The sequence below is a fragment of the Caenorhabditis elegans genome, chromosome I (assembly GCF_000002985.6).
Source record: "Caenorhabditis elegans chromosome I".
Lineage (NCBI taxonomy): Eukaryota > Metazoa > Nematoda > Chromadorea > Rhabditida > Rhabditidae > Caenorhabditis > Caenorhabditis elegans.
Genome location: NC_003279.8, coordinates 14,145,266 through 14,158,082, shown reverse-complemented (window position 1 = coordinate 14,158,082; position 12,817 = coordinate 14,145,266). Strand labels below are relative to the sequence as shown.

Here is a 12,817-nt window from a genome sequence, read left to right as displayed (position 1 = left end):
AAAATTCAGGAAGATACAATATTTATATTCAATTTTTACATAATTATACAATTAAAGTCATACAAAAAACACACATTTCTATGTGAAAAAGTATATTGGTCCCTTGTCACTGTTTATCCCCACATTGGGTATCCATAACCGTATCCTCTCATTCCATATCCACCGTATCCCATTCTACCGTATCCACCGTATCCTCCATAGTATCCCCAACGACGGTTACGGGTGTGTCTGAAATTAGGATTTTGAGCCGGTAATTCAGATTGTGACACTTACGGAGCTTCAGAGTCCATTTCAGAATGCATCTCGGTTTGATGCTGAGCTGGCATAGCCACTGGCTTCATTTCCATCTTCATTTTGGTGGTGGTGACAGTGTCGGAAAGAGCTCCGATGGCGAGGATGGCAAGGAGGAATAGAGAAACGAATTTCATCTTTTTTTTGGGTTTTTAAAGGTTTTTAGAACTACGAGTACTTGGAAATCCGGTCATCTCCCAGTGGTTATAAAGGATTCAAAATGGGCGGTGTTGTTCTCTTAACATGACGTTTTTTAGGTATCAGGTGGATAAGAGTTCAGTAAAAACAATAAACAACAAGGTTTCAAACCATTTGTAGTGTTTGTAGGGTACCATAATGGTTTGTATGTTGTAGAAATTGAGCTATTAATATTACTGGCACAACTGTAACACTTTAAGCAACCCTCGTGACAGCCTAGATATCAGTCATTATCAGAAGTTATGGTTTCTTGGCTTCTTAAAATTAATATGCTCAACACATTCAAACACTAGGATTCTTTCAGTTTCCTAGAGAAACCTCATAATATTGTGGATATGTATGCAGTATATATGGATAACCTTGAAGTTATTTCCATTGTGGGGCGTCTCCATTGTCATACCCAATTTTCGAAAATGATAACAGTGTCACTGAAGAAATCAAAAGATCCCTTTTCTATCCGTTCTCTAAAAATTTCCTTATCATTCATTGTTTTTTCTTCTGAACTGCTGATTAATTATAAGTATTTTACCCTCATATATGTTGATAAGCCCACTATATGTATAAATAAAAATAAAAATAATGACGATAATATAAATGAGTAGTAGATAGAAGAGGAGGGTTCTCAGTGGCTAGGTATTGGGACCAGAACAACTCTCATTTACAATCTCCCATTATACAGGAAGGGGAGAACAACAGAGCAAACGGGAAGAATATATGTCACAATATAGGCCGCATATATTAAACTATAGATACAAGATAGTGTGTGCATAGGACCATACAACAACTGGCTAATAGATATTTAAAGGCAGTTTAATTTAAAATATCGAACGAGTTTCATCAACTTGTGTGAATAAATATGGTATTTGTTACCTAAAATCTATAACTGAAGGTATTTTATTATTCTCCAAAAGAAGCAAGATGTCATGGTAATATTTTTTTGTCCAGTAATACATTATTTCAGTTGGAACAAAAAGTTAAATGCTAATTTCAATTTCAGATCCGAACAGTTTTAGACAGAAGTTTAATGCAACAGAAATACGTTATTTTGTATCACAAAAATATGCTCCTGAAATTTCTGGATTCTAAGTGGCGAAATATGAAATAATCATACTTGGATACTTAGAAATCCATTGCGTGTGCATGAAAAGCGGTCAAAATTAGTTCAAATACCCAAATATCTTCCTGAGAATCTTAGTTTTGAGTTTTTAGCTGAAGCTTATCAGATTTTAATTTTCTTGTTACAGTGTGACAACATGGATTGAGGTAGTCAAAATATTTATTTTCTTCAATTTTACATAGTTTATACATAACTACACAGTAGTGATTGCACAGCTTATCCCCACATTGGGTACCCGTATCCGAATCTTCTCATTCCCATTCCATATCCCATTCCTCCGTATCCCATTCCGTATCCCATGCCGTATCCTCCCATTCCACCGTAGTATCCCCAGCGACGGTCACGGATGTGTCTGAAACTCTGAGGTATGACAGGTATCTGGAGAAGTTTAGGGCTTACGGAGCTTCAGCGTCCATTTGCTGGTTCATTTCAGTCTTCACACCGGATCCCTGTCCTTCCATCTTAATCTGTGATTCGGTTTCCGAGCGGCGTTCGAGGGTGTGTCTGAAGGTGCGATTTGAGACAAGGTGTCTCTAGAAACTTGTGACTTACGGAGTATCCATTTGCTGGTTTATTTCAGTTTTCATGTCTGATCCTTGTCCTTCCATCTTCATCTTTGTCTCGGTTTCCGAACGGGTATCACGGATTTGCCTGAAACTTCTAATAGTACAAATTAACTAGGTTTGCTATAAACTCACGGTGTCTGGGAATCCATGCTCATTTCTGTCTTCACACCGGATTTTTGTCCATCCAACTTCATACTGGATTGGGCTTCCGAACGGCGTTCAAGGGTGTGTCTGAAACTTTTAATCGTTCAGGTAACTAGATTTGCTATATACTCACGGTGCCTGGGAATTCATGTTCATCTGAGTCTTCACATCCGAACCTGATCCTCCCATCTTCATCTTGGACTCGGTTTCTGTTGCACAGAATGCTCCGATCGCCAGGATTGCAACAAGGAATACAGAAATGAACTTCATTGTTAGTAAGTGCTAGATGACTTGAGAATATTGAGATCTTGGAAGTGGTTTTATACTATAGCTGTTTTTGTTGTGTTGTCTAGAGTCTAGACATCAACAATGACGAATTATCTTCAAAAATTATCAACTTTCTCCTTGTCTCTCTCCTTGTCACGTGCAGTTGACAAATGCCCGTCTTTTCAAGGACATTGACCACTACCCCCGTCTTATAAAAACACCTGTGATGTTTATTATTCTCTAAATCACCATGAAATTCCTATCTGTAATCCTTATCGCGATCCTTGCTATTGGAACATTTTGCCTTACGGACACCGAATCAAGGATGAAAATCCAACAGGAGCAGGACATGAAGCTGAAGACGAATTTGCACCAAGTAGGGGCAGATGATGCGTTGTAAGTGAAAACGTTATGGTCTAAAGGTCAAAGTTATAATATTTTCAGGCACACTCGTAACCGTCGCTGGGGATACTATGGTGGAATGGGATATGGAATGGGAATGAGAAGATTCGGATATGGATACCCAATGTGGGGATAAACAATTTTCACTATATATCTGTTTATATTAAATGTATGTACATAAATATATATCTTAAATTTATCTTGAATAGAATTCTATTTCATATTCCATATACTCTGAATTTTCCTGAATGCATAGTGAGGCTACCTAAAAAGAAAGAGTTAGATCAACAATACTTCATGATTAATAAAAATATACATATACATGAAAATGATGATTAAATGAAAATGTTCGAAATACATAGTACTGATAGTGAGTTTTTGCCTATAGCTATTCGAGCACTAAAAAATATCAAAGTTGTTCTAAAATTTGAAAACCCTCGAAATCATGCATGAGAAAAAGATAGCTGGGACAAAAAGGATTTAATAGTGATCCAGGTACTAGCATTCTTAAAATATGTTTTAAATAACCTACAAGCATGACAATACACATATATTTCAAAATAAAACTATTGCGCATCCAGGTGTTCTAGAGTATCCATTAAGTTCAAAATTCAATTTTGCACATTAGAAAGCATACACATTCATCCCATGCAAAGATAAGATATTCATCCGCCTTTTTCTTTTTTTGATCTCTGTGGCTTACTTGTGGCTTATTTTAACTACTGGTACACGTGAACACTTAATGCCTTCTTCAAAAAAAAAATAAGTGACTGGGGATGGTGGTCAGTGTCCTTGAAAAGACATACATAGTTTGCCAATTACCTACTGAAAGGGAAAACAACAACAACTAGAAAGGAGGGAGTTGAAAATTCAAATAACCGATTCCATTAGTGAAATCCAATTGTTGATGTCACTTTTGATGTCTAGGCACCATATTTCTAAACCAAAAACAAAAACAGTATTCTGTAACACTATAAAACCACTTCCAAGATCTCCAAATTCTCAAGTCATCTAGCACTTACTAACAATGAAGTTCATTTCTGTATTCCTTGTTGCAATCCTGGCGATCGGAGCATTCTGTGCAACAGAAACCGAGTCCAAGATGAAGATGGGAGGATCGGGATCGGATGTGAAGACGGAGATGAACATGAATTCCCAGACACCGTGAGTTTATTTTACCATAACTAGTAAACCTAAACGCTCCGAAGTTTCAGGCACACCCTTGAACGTCGCTCGGAAACCCAATCCAGTATGAAGATGGATGGGCAAGGATCCGGTGTGAAGACTGAAATGAACATGAACTCCCAGACACCGTGAGTTTATAGCAAATCTAGTTAATTTGTACTATTAGAAGTTTCAGGCAAATCCGTGATACCCGTTCGGAAACCGAGACAAAGATGAAGATGGAAGGACAAGGATCAGACATGAAAACTGAAATAAACCAGCAAATGGATACTCCGTAAGTCACAAGTTTCTAGAGACACCTTGTCTCAAATCGCACCTTCAGACACACCCTCGAACGCCGCTCGGAAACCGAATCACAGATTAAGATGGAAGGACAGGGATCCGGTGTGAAGACTGAAATGAACCAGCAAATGGACGCTGAAGCTCCGTAAGCCCTAAACTTCTCCAGATACCTGTCATACCTCAGAGTTTCAGACACATCCGTGACCGTCGCTGGGGATACTACGGTGGAATGGGAGGATACGGCATGGGATACGGAATGGGATACGGAGGAATGGGATATGGAATGGGAATGAGAAGATTCGGATACGGGTACCCAATGTGGGGATAAGCTGTGCAATCACTACTGTGTAATTATGTATAAACTATGTAAAATTGAAGAAAATAAATATTTTGCCTACCTCAATCCAAGTTATGTCATTGTACCATGAAAAGAAAAATCTGATAAGCGGCAGCTAATAAACTCAAAACTGAGATTCTCAAGAACAGCTGTGTCGTTTTTAGGGTATCGGAGCTTATTTTTGACCGCTTTTTCAAGTATTTTTATTTATTTATTTATGTTAATAAGATTTTTAATCGTGTCATAAGGAAAAATGTTATTTAAATATGATTATTTCATATTCTGCTACCTAGAATCCAGAAAATTACAGGAACTTATTTTTGTAATTCAAAATAACGTTTATTTGCGTCTAAAACTTCCATCTAAAACTGTTTGGATCTGGAATTAAAATGAATATTTAACTTTTTGTTCCAACCAAAACAATGTATTATTGGACAAAACATTGCTGCAGTTATTATATAAGAATTGAATGTAAGAATTGAAACTTGCTTATTTTGGAAAATAACAAATCACCTTCAGTTATAGATTATAGGTAACAAATACCATACTAATTCAAACAAATCCGTAAAACTTATTCAATACCATAATCTTTGTCTATAAATATCCATTAGCTAGTTTTTGTGTGGTCCTAAATTAGGACTCCTAATTGTAGACACAAAAATGTTTTATCTATAGTTTGATCTATGCGGCTTATATTGTGACATGTGTAGGGGGTGATTGTAAATGAAAGTCATTCTAGCCTGCACATACATATTATCCTCATTAAAAAGTAATATTATATCATCACTTTTTTTAAGACACAACACTAGCTAGTATCTACTCTTGAAAATTTCAAACTTTTGTTGTAATAAAACCAGCAATGTGTCACTATTTGAGATAACACTCATTGTCTAGTTGTGAAGTTTCGTATCAGATAATTAAAATTCTACAATGAGGTTCCCGCTATACATAGCAGAAAAGGAAATTCAACTTCACTTTCAATGCAAACTATTCAGCAATAAATTTAGGTAGATACAATATTTATATTCAATTTTTACATAATTACACAATTACAATAATACAAAAAACACACATTTCTATGTGAAAAAGTATATTGGTCCCTTGTCACTGTTTATCCCCACATTGGGTATCCATAACCGTATCCTCTCATTCCATATCCACCGTATCCCATTCTACCGTATCCACCGTATCCTCCATAGTATCCCCAACGACGGTTACGGGTGTGTCTGAAATTAGGATTTTGAGCCGGTAATTCAGATTGTGACATTTACGGAGCTTCAGAGTCCATTTCAGAATGCATCTCGGTTTGAGGCTGTGCTGGCATAGCGACTGGCTTCATTTCCATCTTCATTTTGGTGGTGGTGATTGTGTCGGAAAGAGCTCCGATGGCGAGGATGGCAAGGAGGAATAGAGAAACGAATTTCATCTTTTTTTGGGTTTTTAAAGGTTTTTAGAAGAATTTTTAGAAGTATGAGTACTTGAAAATCCGTTCATCTCCCACTGGTTATAAAGGATTTGATATGTTGTTTTTTAACATCAAACTTCACAGAAAACATGACGTATTCCAATTTTTGAAAGTCATTTGTGTTAAGAATTAAAAGATTAACTGATCGGTTTGTTTTGAAAACAAGATAGTTTAGCAAATCAGTCAAGACCATAAACAAAGTCGTAGAATGTGTAGTTTTTGTAGTCTTGGAAGATCACTTTTTTGATATAAATGTCAGGGATGTGTGGCAACCAAGATTTTCGGTAACCGGCAATTGCCGAAATTGCCGAACCCTAAAAATTTCGGCAACCAGCAACTTTTCGGCCACCGGAAACTCGGTTCGTTCGAATTTTCCAAAAAACCGGCCATGTTGAATTCCAAGACCTCTAACAATCTCATCATAATCCTTATTTAGATCCAATGCTCCTTAAATAATCTGATTTTAAACTATTAGCCCGTATAGATTTTGTTGCAATAGTGTTATAATCCAATTCTAGACACCAACATTGTAACCCGCTACCCTACAAACACTACAAGTGGTCCTTTTTTTGTGATTCCTTAAACTTTCTTATTGTTTTCAAAACAAATCTCTTGAAAAACATAACAACAGCTGTTATACGTATGTAGGAATGAATTAAGTCACGATTTTGGTTTCTGTGAAGTTTGATGTTAGTAACGCCCATCTTGAATCCTTTATAACCACAGGGAGATGGAAGAATTTTCAAGTACTCATACTTCTAAAAACCTTTAAAAACCCAAAAAAACAATGAAATTCGTTTCTCTATTCCTCCTTGCCATCCTCGCCATCGGAGCTCTTTCCGATACGGTGACCAACACCAAAATGAAGGTAGATACCACCAAGCCTGTGGGCGCTCCACAAACCGAGATGCATACTGAAATGGACTCTGAGGCTCCGTAAGTGTCACAATTTGAGGTACCCCGGCTCTAAATCCTAATTTCAGACACACCCGTAACCGTCGTTGGGGATACTATGGAGGATACGGTGGATACGGTAGAATGGGATACGGTGGATATGGAATGAGAGGATACGGTTATGGATACCCAATGTGGGGATAAACAGTGACAATGGTGCTATATACTTTTTCACATAGAAATATGTGTTTTTTGTATGATTTTAATTGTATAATTATGTAAAAATTGAATATAAATATTGTATCTACATACCTGTAAGGATTTTGGAAAAAGTGTTCAAACTGAACCTACATAAATTGAAGTTGAAGTTGTAATTCTAACTAACCTCAAAGTGTATGGTTATGCTATTGATGTATTAGCAAAAGTTTTATTGATAGCTGTTAAAATGTGTACCGTTTCATTTATTTTAACCAATACCATTAAACTAACATGAAATCAATTCGAATAAAATCAAAGCTGACCGTGATATGAGCTGTCAAAGTTGAGCAATGGGAGTGCTGCACTAATAAAGATTATACGGTACTCCGCTTTTCCATATACCCCCTCCCCCCTCCTTTCCAGACACCCCCCCCCCCCTTACCTAGTAATTTGTTATCATGCCTAATCACCCATCCTCTCTCCCCTCCTCCACTCCAAACTGACAAGATTACATAATTCCAATCGGATTGCCATTATTTGCCTAAATATACACGTAACATTAAGTGAACTCATTCTGCCCTCCCCCTCCCCCCGAACTGACACAGTTGTGCAACACCAAATGTGATATGACCCTGAGGAGGAGTATATGTTTGTTTTTGGACCCTCCAAGAAGAAGTGTGTAATTTGAGAAGACGAGAGGAAAGTGAGGAAATTTTGAGAAAAATTGACGAAAAAATATGGGTTCTTTCCTTTTTTAGTCAAGCTGCTGAAGCTAGGAGACGTATATGACTGTCTAGGCCTAGATAGTTTTAGGCTTTTTAAGACAAAATTAACCCCCCCCCCCCCCTTTTAGACTATTCTACCCGGGCTTTAGGTACGCTTGGACAAACTCCAATGTTTAGAATATCCTGCTTAAATAAATTGGCCCCTGATTCTGGGTCACTCTGTACAATCTTAAAACTTTTAATTTCCATAGCTTCCCCGGTTACCCCGGTTATCAGAGCACTTAATCAATTGGAACAGTGCTGAGTAGTAGTGAATCACTGATAAAACAGGCATGTTAATCGCCATACCGTAATCTCCAAATCTCCACCGCTTCATTTATTACCCAGGTATACACAGTTTATGACCCCCCCCCACCCCGTCGTCTAGATTTCATCAAGATGAAGACGACATGGTTATTTATTAGTGTGGTAGAGAAAAAACCCAACAATGCATGATACTGTAGACATTTTTTATTAAGTTTTCTTGATAGCTGTTGGTTTCAATAAAAAATCGTCAACTGATATGACCTTCCAAATGTTATTTAGCTTTTCCCCGTCGATGCACCATAAGCCAAATTCAGAGGTATTTTATCTCTCAATACTGAAAAACTTTTATATTTAGCGCTATATAACCCTTTAAATATAGCCTAATCGAAATAAAAACCGGATTCAGAAATTTTCCCTCCAAAAATTTCCAAATTTCACCCAGCTTTGCCTATCAACCTGTCACAATTTCCCCCATTTGCCTACTCCATTTCCATCATTCCGTGGACGGTAGTAAATTACCATGTCATTTGACTTTCCACTCCTTTCACTCACCACTCAGAATACCGCGCATCCACAGCGACACCGACCTTTTTTGGATAACTGAAGGGGGTAGAGTTGCTTAAAAGTTATGGGACTCTGCGGGAAAAGGAGGCATTAAAAATTGTTAGCTAGAAAAATAAAAAAAATTTTAGGCTGATCATGATCATTTTGTTAGCTGAAATATTTTTGATGTCGTTATTCTGTAAAAAGTTATGTAGGTTTTTGATTAAAGCAGCACGCAGACATTTTCGGCACTATATCTTATAACTTGCGTAACTTAAAAACTACTAACGCTTTAAGAAAGTTGTTCAGAAAGAAAATATAGAAAAATTTTACGTTAATTATTTTGTTAGTTGAAAGATTTTTGCTAGCGTTCATGAGCAAGGAGTTATATCACTCTAAAGGAAAAGCCGCTCGCAGACATTTTTGAGCGTCTACCTTTAACCATGCTTATCTCAAAAAACAGTAATGTTATTTGAAAGTTGCTAACTAATAAAATATAGAAAATTTTACGTTGATTATTTTGTTAGTTAAAACATTTTTAATACCGTTAGTGAGTAAAAAGTTATGTCGGTTTTTATTTAAACCTGCTCACAACTATTTTTGGGCGCCCACCTTAAAACTTGCGTATCTCAAAAACCACTAATGCTATCAAAACATTGTTAACTAGTAAAATGTAGGAAATTTTACGCTGATTATTTTGTTAGTTAAAACATTTTTGATATCGTTAGTGTGTAAAAAATTATACCGGTTTTTGATTAAACCTTCTCACAACTATTTTTGGGCGCTCACCTTAAAACTTGCGTAACTTAAAAACCACTGATGTTATCAAAATATTAATAACTAGTGAAATGTAGGAAATTTTACGCTGATTATTTTGTTAGTTAAAACATTTTTGATACCGTTAGTGAGTAAAAAGTTATGGTAATTTTTGATAAGAGCAGCTCACAATCATTTTTGGACGTACATCTTATAACTTCTGTATCTCAAAAACCACTGATGCTATCAAAATATTGTTAACTAGTAAAATGTAGGAAATTTTACGCTAATTATTTTGTTAGTTAAATTTGTTCTGCTAGCTTAAATGGGTAGGTAGTTACAACATCTTAAATGTTACAAGACTGGCTCAAAAAACTATGAACGCTATCTAAAAGTCGCCATCTAACAAAAATTTCCAAATGTTACATATGTATGTTACATTGAAAAGTAACATCTTTTCATTAAATCCACGAATCCCAGGTTTTTTTTTTCAATATTCCGTCTTAAAACTCACAAAAATCTATCCCCCGCCCCCTCCTCCAACTCTCCTTTCTTCTCCCAGCTCCTTATGAATTTCCAACACAAAAAAACACATTATTTCTTGCTCTTTTCATTAATTAGAGAGAGCCCAAGAGCCTATAACAATCAACATGAGTGCCCCCAAGATGAATTGAATTATGCGTCTTTTTTGTGGTCAGTTACCCCCCCCCCCCCCCCCCACTGATGGGTTCTGCTCCAGAAATTCGAGGCCTTTTTTGTTTATATTTTCCCCCATCCCCATCCCAATCTTTCATTTTTCTCTCTTCCGGAAACTATAATCCCAAACGTGTGCCCCACCAATTCCTATACTCTCTCGCGTTTTGCGAGTGCTAATCTGTTGGGGGATTAGGTGAGAAGTGCAAGGTTCGACGACGGCAACTCACTCAGTAGCCGCCTAAAAATTACTATTTCGTATTTGGAGCAAGAGAGCATCACCGGAAGAGCTGTGATATCGGAGAAGGCATAATTATGGGTTTCGAATATCCCCTATGCTTCCGGCTCGAGCTTTTCATCTTTTTTCACTTTAGTAGTACACCACGTTTCGGATTAGAAATTATGCGTTTTTTTCTGAAAATTTCATCGATTTTTTTCTATTTTTTGAGAGTTTTCGTCTCCTATCACTTTAAGTCCACTGCTTCCCCTTTTCATTTTGGGCCTAAAATTTTCAACCGGGCCCTATCAAATTAGGCCAAAAATAGGGTACCTCTATAGCAGTCCGAAACATCTGTCAAGGCCCGTTTCCGGGGTCCTCCTCTAGTTTGGGCCGGAAATATTGTTCGTGACCCGGTGACCGAGGTCATTCCTAAATTTTGGCCCAACTTTTGGCCTAAAATTTTTAGGGGGGGGGGGGGGGGGGGGGTTTCGGTTTCTTTCAATTTAGGCTTGGGCGTTTTTCTATTTTGGTCCAGAATTCTTAAGATTTTCGGTCGCCCCTTTTTTTGGCCCTGATATTTCGGTCACGGCCCGGTTTCCGGGGGCCCTCCTTTTCTTTGCCCCGGAATTTTTGTCCTCCGTGGCCCGGTTTCCGGGGTCCGCCTATTTTTTTCGTCTGGCTTTGAGGCCCAAACCCGATGGCCGGGGTCTCTTCAATTTCGGCTCGAAACCGGTAATCTTTTTTGGGCCGTTTTTATAATTACAGTGCTATACTTCCCGAATTTCAATTTTTAAGTAACTTTATATCTGAAAACAAGTATAATCCCGGTGGAGAGACCGGAAAACAAGACTACGAATCTCCTGTGAAATCCAAAAAATTGCTTTTATTTTTGATTTTCTCAAAATTGACTGCCAAGCCGAAATAGGCAAATAGGCAGGCAGGTATTTTATCTCTTTAGAGATTAAGAATCCGACTACAAAATAAATTGACATGTATATTAGTACAAAAATACCTACCTTCTTTACAACCCTCTATGGAATCTTCAATTAATAACCGTCTAATGGGATGCTACGGTCATTGTCCTCTCTCTCTCTCTCTCTCTCTCTCTCTCTCTCTCTCTTATTCTCGACCAATAAATTAATAAGAATACCCGGAGACAAAGGAGGGGAGCATTCATAGATAAATGGCTCAATTGTGTGTTACGTGTATGGAAGAGTGTCTGCGTCTCTACCTCTCTCTTTTTCTGTCGAGAAAGAAAAAATGACATAAGCAAAGGGTAAAAAGTGGCTCTTATTAGTTATGCACCCTTCCCCCGCCCAGTCACCTTTCACGCTTTTGGTATGTGGGAAGAGGACAAAAAAAAGAAAAAGAACAAAAAGGATAACAACTTTTTCAAAAAAAAGTTTGTCGATGCATCATGTCTCCCCTTAATTTGACAGCTTATAACTTGGTTCGTGTTGATGATATTTATGTAAAATAAAATACATATTATAGAAAATGGTGTAACAAATATTTTATAAATTGACAACTTTTTGATAGCACAAATACACGCCGAGATATGAGGCGTTAAAGATAAGCCCGGTTGATGCACCATGAGTAACCCAATTGAACGATCGATTTTCAAGATAGCAGCATGAAATAAATTTCATTTTATAGAACAAATGATTTAAAGTATTTTTTAAGTTGACAACTTTTCGATATCACCGAAAATAGCAGAATTAGAAGAAGCCATAGCTGAGCCCGGTCGATGTACCATGCCTCCTCTTACTTTGGCAGCTCATAACTCGCTTCGTATTGAAGATATTAATGTAAAGTAAAATACATTTTATAGAAAATAGAATAAAAAATATTTTTTTAGTGAATACCTTTTTGATATCACTAATTCAAAACGAGATATATTGGCCCTGTCGATTAGCCCAACTTATGAGTAGCCCAACTTAACGACCTGTATCTTGATCCATTTTAAAGATATCAGTATAAAATAAATTAAAAACTATAAAACAGGTAATATCAAATATTTTGTTAGTTGACAACTTCTTAATAACTCCAAAAGTTCCCGATTTGTGAGCTGTCAAAGATAAGCCCGTTCGATGCACCATGTTCGCGCTCCTACTCCTCTGGTAGGCAGATACGGTTTTATCGTACATCACCTTACCCTAAGCTGAATTTTACAATTTTTTTCAAAATTCCTGGCAACATTTTGTCTTTCGGACCCCCAAACATCTGTA

The 12,817-nt window shown here is 37.1% G+C and overlaps 6 protein-coding genes across 6 annotated transcripts; 3 read left to right on the top strand and 3 right to left on the bottom strand.

Annotated features, from left to right (window-relative positions):
* Positions 1 to 4: 4 nt before the first annotated feature.
* On the bottom strand, positions 5 to 472 carry fipr-24 (FIP (Fungus-Induced Protein) Related). Its single transcript, NM_061070.2, has 2 exons — positions 274 to 472; positions 5 to 228 (listed from the first exon to the last, which is right to left on the bottom strand). The coding sequence occupies exons 1-2, from the start codon at positions 426 to 428 to the stop codon at positions 114 to 116; spliced, it is 270 nt and encodes an 89-aa protein (NP_493471.1). The 5' UTR covers positions 429 to 472; the 3' UTR covers positions 5 to 113.
* A 1,274-nt stretch (positions 473 to 1,746) lies between these two features.
* On the bottom strand, positions 1,747 to 2,654 carry fipr-22 (FIP (Fungus-Induced Protein) Related). The gene is made up of 5 exons (NM_061069.5): positions 2,450 to 2,654; positions 2,305 to 2,403; positions 2,159 to 2,257; positions 2,006 to 2,110; positions 1,747 to 1,958 (listed from the first exon to the last, which is right to left on the bottom strand). Exons 1-5 carry the CDS (start codon positions 2,584 to 2,586, stop codon positions 1,823 to 1,825), a joined length of 576 nt encoding a protein of 191 aa, NP_493470.1. The 5' UTR covers positions 2,587 to 2,654; the 3' UTR covers positions 1,747 to 1,822.
* Positions 2,655 to 2,786: 132 nt separating this feature from the next.
* Positions 2,787 to 3,314, top strand: C37A5.3 (FIP (Fungus-Induced Protein) Related). The gene is made up of 2 exons (NM_001392972.1): positions 2,787 to 2,979; positions 3,028 to 3,314. Exons 1-2 carry the CDS (start codon positions 2,834 to 2,836, stop codon positions 3,119 to 3,121), a joined length of 240 nt encoding a protein of 79 aa, NP_001379514.1. The 5' UTR covers positions 2,787 to 2,833; the 3' UTR covers positions 3,122 to 3,314.
* A 573-nt stretch (positions 3,315 to 3,887) lies between these two features.
* Positions 3,888 to 4,855, top strand: fipr-23 (FIP (Fungus-Induced Protein) Related). Its single transcript, NM_061068.5, has 5 exons — positions 3,888 to 4,149; positions 4,200 to 4,298; positions 4,346 to 4,444; positions 4,493 to 4,597; positions 4,645 to 4,855. The coding sequence occupies exons 1-5, from the start codon at positions 4,013 to 4,015 to the stop codon at positions 4,778 to 4,780; spliced, it is 576 nt and encodes a 191-aa protein (NP_493469.1). The 5' UTR covers positions 3,888 to 4,012; the 3' UTR covers positions 4,781 to 4,855.
* Positions 4,856 to 5,800: 945 nt separating this feature from the next.
* On the bottom strand, positions 5,801 to 6,242 carry C37A5.5 (FIP (Fungus-Induced Protein) Related). Its single transcript, NM_001265372.3, has 2 exons — positions 6,061 to 6,242; positions 5,801 to 6,015 (listed from the first exon to the last, which is right to left on the bottom strand). Exons 1-2 carry the CDS (start codon positions 6,213 to 6,215, stop codon positions 5,901 to 5,903), a joined length of 270 nt encoding a protein of 89 aa, NP_001252301.1. The 5' UTR covers positions 6,216 to 6,242; the 3' UTR covers positions 5,801 to 5,900.
* A 773-nt stretch (positions 6,243 to 7,015) lies between these two features.
* Positions 7,016 to 7,455, top strand: C37A5.6 (FIP (Fungus-Induced Protein) Related). Its single transcript, NM_001265371.4, has 2 exons — positions 7,016 to 7,190; positions 7,238 to 7,455. Exons 1-2 carry the CDS (start codon positions 7,042 to 7,044, stop codon positions 7,350 to 7,352), a joined length of 264 nt encoding a protein of 87 aa, NP_001252300.1. The 5' UTR covers positions 7,016 to 7,041; the 3' UTR covers positions 7,353 to 7,455.
* The last annotated feature ends 5,362 nt before the right edge of the window (positions 7,456 to 12,817 follow it).